We start from the raw sequence: 6,000 nt of genomic DNA, 5'->3' as shown, positions 1-6,000 counted from the left end.
CCAGGTACTTGATTAAGTTCAAAGGAGGTCTACACTGCTGCTCCCACCTGGGCCTGCCCCTCTATTCTCCTTCTGAGTCAGATAGGCACCAATCCCTGTGGGGGAGGGGGGGGGGGGGGGGGAGCTGTCCCAGAACTGATTTAGAGTGACTATTTCCATACCTCTGGGTGGGCAGAGGGTGCTCCGACCAGGAAGAAAAAGGTGCTGCCATGTTGGATTTAGGGAGAAGGGGGGTACTGTAAGATAGTTTACATTAAAACCCACAACAAGTGCTGCAAAAGTGGGTAGGGTCACCACTGGGATCTTTTATCTAATTGGTTAGGGAATGGCCAGCAGATGCCCCCACGCATAGGAAGGTGCCAGACATAAATGTGGCACCCACAATACCCTCTGAAGAACATTTCTTGACCTGAGGCAACTAGAAGAGGACTGAATCTATTTGAGGCCAGAGAAGAACCTAGAAAACTAGACCTGCTCCGCCTCTTCTGCCTACGACAAAGTGGATTCAAGGGGGTCATAAGCTTGACGTCCTGTTAAAGCCACAGAGAAGCTACAAGAAAATTGTTCCTGCAACCGCCCACCTGAATAGTGCCAACTGGACGTTCCTCTTGGCTTCTGCCTGCCACCCTATGAACCTCCAAGTGCCTTCCCTGAGGTTCTGAGGGCTTTAAAAGTGTACTCATGTGGTGGATTGGAACTTAAAGAACTAAAGTCAGAAGGTAAAATCTTTGACCAGGACAAATCTGGTAAGGGTATTAGACCCGCACTCCATTGAAATTAGCATCAAATTGCACCTATGTCCTATTCTACTGCAAGCATTGACTATGACTGGCACTTTGTACTGCTTGCCACTATTTCAACTTAACTTTAAAATTCATGTTTGCGAGTTCCCATTACTGTATTTTTGTAATCTGGTGTCACTAGGTTTATTACATTTGCATCAATTTTCTTATTAATTTTAGGATTTTTATTGTTTTGCATTTCAACTTTATTACTGTTTTAGCACCGATTCAATACTGTACACATTGCCTCTAAGTAGAACAGGTCTGCTCTATGCCACAGCTACCAGGGGCTTGAGCTCAGGTTAATTTAATGACTTTAAGGGTTCACCCTGACATGGATTGAGTTATTATATGGCGGGTTCTTACCTCCCATCAACGAATAACTCAATTTGTTACAGCCATTCAGCGGCGGACAGGAGAACTGCTATAAAAGTTTCCCAATGCATTTTGACTACGGGGATTATTCACAAGGTGTCGAATCTGTGGTTAGAAGTAGCCAATAGAAAGCTGTGAATGAGGGTGTGGCAGGGACAGAACCGTGAGTGGGGTGGGGGGTCAGAAGAGCAAAGGAAACGCTTGAAGCTGGGCTAATGAAACGTAAAAAAAAAAGAAAAAACATGAAAGGGTGTGGAAAGTACTGAATAGTCAGTGAGGATGGGAGAGGGAGCAATGGCGAGGTGGGAGGGGTGTTGTATAGAATTGAGAGCGCTAGAACACATGTGCACTCATTGAGTGCTGAAAGAAAAAAATGTTACAGAATGAGAGCAGTTAAATGATACCAGTCAGACAGTCAAAAGGATGGCAAAGACGCTATGTTCGAAGGAAGGGATAAACAAAGATGAATGAAAGCCAGTGAATAAGAAGAAAGCAACTGAGAGTGACAAGAAAGCCAACCAATGGTAAGCAAAGGGCAGGCTCTAAACCCATTGTACATTTTTGCCTTAGTTTACTAGTCTTCCACCAACAGCTAAAAGCAGTCTGGTAGGCAAGACCTAATTAAGGCATCAGGGTAGGTGGGGAGCGAGGAATAAAAATGACTTTGGAAATATCCCCCCCCCCCCTCCATATCTGACCCACCTTCCCCCCAAAAATACTACAAGAATCCCTTGCTGCTCACCTCGACAAGTTCCCTGGGAAGTAGACACGAAAAGCCGAGAACAACATTGGGCACACCCGTTTAGCATAATTCATCGTTTATACAAAAGCCATGTTTTACTTTCAAGTTTAATATGTGGTATCATAATCAAGGATCATTTATATACACAGTGTTCTAGCAAAAGAGCCGCAGTTACATTGTTTCAGTCAAGTGTACATAATCAAGAAGAAAAAAGCAGCAACGAAAAACTATTTATGAAAGATGCCAGCTAGTTCTCTTCATGAACTTGAACAGTCCCATTCAATACATATTTTCTAAATCTATATATTATTTTCGGCAGCTACAGATAAAAAAATGAAAGACATTTGATGAACAGGGAGCAAGACTGGTGATTGCATTACAGTTGTGTAGTCCACGAAAGATGCAGCCATACTGCCCATGAACTGACGTCTTCAGACGTTCCAATATTTTCCCATTTCTCGCGGATGAAGAAAGGTTTAATAGCGCTCAAGTGCCAAGCCAAGTCGCATTTATAGCTCTGTGTTTTCAATGTTTTCTTTAGAATACGCAACCTTAGCGCCTGCAATGTTTGCGCTCTGAGGCCAGCGTCTTCAGGTGACAATCACTGAGGATGCTCGAAAACACGGGGAGTTCGCTAATCCCCCAACACGTTAACTTAGAAGAACATCTTCTGGACCATTCTGTAGAGCTGTATTTGGCATTTGAAGGGACAAAGTCACAGGGAGGCGTTGAAAGTCAGGTGTCTCCTGATTGAAGTCATTACCAGTCTGTGGGAAGCAGGCTCCACAGGTAGTCACAGATGAAGCTCTTGCTGTGCTTTGTGCTGTCTATGTTGATGGGCTTCGCGATGTCCCCGCCGTAATGTACTGAAGAAATGGTGTGAAGGAAAATTGGTGTTGTGTTAACGGAATAAGATGTACATTGGGGCAGCTAACAAGAGCAACTCGCCCTTTACAAGAGAAAAATACAGAAGTTTAATATATTTTGAAGTGTGACAAGGCCTTGCTCCTAGCACCTGGAAGAAACATTCTGCTGTTCTGCCCACCCTCCCCCTACCAGCCATAAAATCTTCATCCAATCTGACAACTTATCCTCAGGCACACAGTGTTTGACAATCCTGTGGATTCAACCATCGCCCTGAGCTCTGCAACCCACCTATCAATCTTCTTGAACGATTTAGATAAAAAGTTACAATTATGTCAAGTTTCCTGTTATGGTGACAATACCTACCACTGTGAACTGTTGCTGCCCCTGCCAGTCCCATAACTATGATCGGTCTCAAGACTTAATTAGATTCTCCCTTGGCCAATGAGCAGAGTTTCACTAATATCAGCACCCCTCAGCCTCAAGGAAGTACAAGTTAAAAGAGAGAAGCAGACCATCACTTGATACTGATGAGGCAGAGGTCAACAGAGTGTGGTAGACCAGGGTCACGCTATACAGAGGAAGTGATCAATGTCACCCTCAGTGTGAAAGAAAATGTGTTGTAGGGTCCTTATGAAAAGGTGCCACGAGGACCTCCACCAGCGGCATTTCTCTTTTAAGAACAGTCAGAGGATCTCAGCCCTCTTGGAAGAAGGAACCTCTCCCAGAAGCATGCATATTACCCCCAAGAGCTCTTTTGTGTTTCCATTGTATATAAGAAAGCTAAGGTTGTAGACCTGTGTATACAAGTTACTTACCTATAAAAGCAGTTCTCCAACACTACTATCTTTTATAGATTTAATTGCTTTTGTTAAAGCTCATTATACTTGGAATCCACTGCACACAAAGCAGTCCTACAACAACCGTTTCTTTTATGGATTTATATGCTTTTGTGACAGCTCATTATACTTGAAATCCACTATGCACATAATGAATATGTACCTTTGAGTCAACCATTATTCAAAGAACCATGAAGCTTTTTTCTACAATAATAAGGTCTTGCTCTCTCCTTATGCCCCTTCACTGCTGACCAAGGAGCTCCATTCTGAACCATAATTTTAGCTGTATTTTTTACTCATCCTTAGGGTGAGCGCCCTCTTCCTTGACCAATCCAGCTTTAAATGTATGTTTTCTCTGTCCTGCTGCAGTGTTTGGGGACAACACACACACCAATTTGTCCTGTAATGTGAACAGTTGGTTTACCTAGGGGCACATATGAGGATTACTCCCAGGAAAAAAGAAAGATATTATTTTACATCCACTTTGTGGTCAGGTCCGTAAGAGAATTACCAGGATGTTAGGTTGTATAAGAAAAATGGATTTGTCAAAAATCCCACAGAGCAAAACAGAACGGGGCCACAAGAGTTGCATACGTGAACAGAAATGCTCTGACAGACCAAAATCTAACCCAGCAGAAGGGTCATTAATGAAAGAAAAATGACCCTAGCTGAGACCATTTTGTTTAAATCCTAGATTCTAATGGATTCTATGGACTCTTATTAAGAAGGCATTCGTTCTAGGCACGATTTCCCACACTCGTAAGATTTCTCTTTCTCCACTTAGAAATGGGACTCCAATGCATAAACTTTGGATGCACATACAGTAGTTTTTAGATCCTGCCTACTAGACAGTGCTGCATTGTCTGTGGCAAGACATACGGTGACAGTATACAGTAGTATATTATTAGTTTATTAGTCAATTAAAACCATAAACAAAATCTCACGGTTAAAAAATACATAACGAATAAAAAATGTAAAAGATAAAAAGCGGGTATGTCATACAACTAGTACAACCTCGACTCTTCACGCTACATACCCTTTGCTCCCTTCAACTTGCCTTCGTAGAGATTGTATTCAGGATACCAAACACTAATCTATGTTAGATAAAAAGTTACTAAACAGGAATCGATAGTTACACTGATGTCTAAAAAAACAAGCCTTCCACACAGATAACTAAAATGTCCCTTAAGTAAATTAATATATGTAGTTAAAATGCCTATAAGCGGGACTAAGGAAGTATAAATACAGTGCCAGATGGACTGTGAGACCCACTATTAACCCTTTCCCTGCTCATGACGGAACCACTCCGTCATGAGCCACGGGCGCCGTGTGCTCATGACGGAGTGGTTCCGTCATGGTGCGGCCGTTGGCGGCCGCTCCGCCCACGCGGCACTGATTCCCCGCCTGTGCGGGCGAACAATGCAAGTGGGCGGAGTTGTGACGGAACCACTCCGTCATGAGCACAGCTCGCCCGTGACTCATGACGGAGTGGTTCCGTCATGAGCATGGTGGCGCCGCGCTGACCCCAAACCCCCCCAGCGCCGCGGCGGAATTTGTGCCGCGGCGAAGGGGTTAAAAGCAATTTTGCAAGAATTCACATCACTAAAAATTCAGAAATAAATAAAGTAGTTATCTGAGTCTAACGGAATAGGGAGCTACTAGTTTCAGTCCCTAGCAGCCCGTCCTTCACAGTTTCTGTGCGTGCTAGGTTAACATTAGAGGTTTCCGAGTTATTACAGTTTAGAATTACATTCAGGGACCCCATCCAGATTACACATCGCATATCCTATTAGCTGATCATTTTCTGAAAATAGATCAATAACTGAGTCAATCTAATGTTCAGCATGATGTTGTTTGGGTCCATGAAATCCACCAGTGCATGCCTGTAGGACCCAATTCCCCGTTCAAAGAAGATTCAGACCCCTGGTGGCATAGACGGCAGGACTGGTCTTCACTTTAACCAGACATCCTCCATTTTGGCATGAGGTCTAGCGTGGGTATTTCTCCAAATTTTAGGGCCAAAAATGACTGTTTGATCTTCCGGTGGTAAGGTGCGGCTAGCAGGGCAGATTCTTTTAGAGTGGAATACGATTTCAACACCAGCCACCCGTGCCGACGTTTTGACAGTGTTTCTTTGTCTGCCATCCAACTATGCAGTTTTGTAGATTTACAAGCTTCTTACAGATTTGCCCAGAGCTATTAGAATTCCAAAGGTCACCCAGATCTAGCGTCGTAACACTGTTTTCTAAAAATTTCTTGTAAGCACAGTTGCCCCTTTGCAAGTTAATTTCAATCCAGACACCAGAGTGTTTTCCGCTGTCATGCAGCAAATGATTATGAATGGTCAAGATTACCCCAAATTTACAGGTAAATTTGGGGTAATCTTGACCATTCATAA

The 6,000-nt window shown here is 43.4% G+C and overlaps 1 protein-coding gene across 2 annotated transcripts in view; it reads right to left on the bottom strand.

Moving 5' to 3' along the window:
• Nucleotides 1-1,988: 1,988 nt before the first annotated feature.
• The window catches only part of SPC24 (SPC24 component of NDC80 kinetochore complex), a 95,775-nt gene continuing 91,763 nt past the window's right edge, over nucleotides 1,989-6,000 (bottom strand). For both annotated transcript variants that reach the window (XM_085600760.1, XM_085600759.1), the window contains one exon: nucleotides 1,989-2,765. In XM_085600760.1, coding sequence (XP_085456886.1) covers nucleotides 2,659-2,765 — 107 coding nt within the window. In that variant the 3' untranslated portion in view covers nucleotides 1,989-2,658. The remainder of the gene's footprint in view (nucleotides 2,766-6,000) is intronic.

Source organism: Triturus cristatus, chromosome 4_2, assembly GCF_964204655.1.
Source record: "Triturus cristatus chromosome 4_2, aTriCri1.1, whole genome shotgun sequence".
Lineage (NCBI taxonomy): Eukaryota > Metazoa > Chordata > Amphibia > Caudata > Salamandridae > Triturus > Triturus cristatus.
This window is presented reverse-complemented; position numbering and strand designations above follow the sequence as displayed.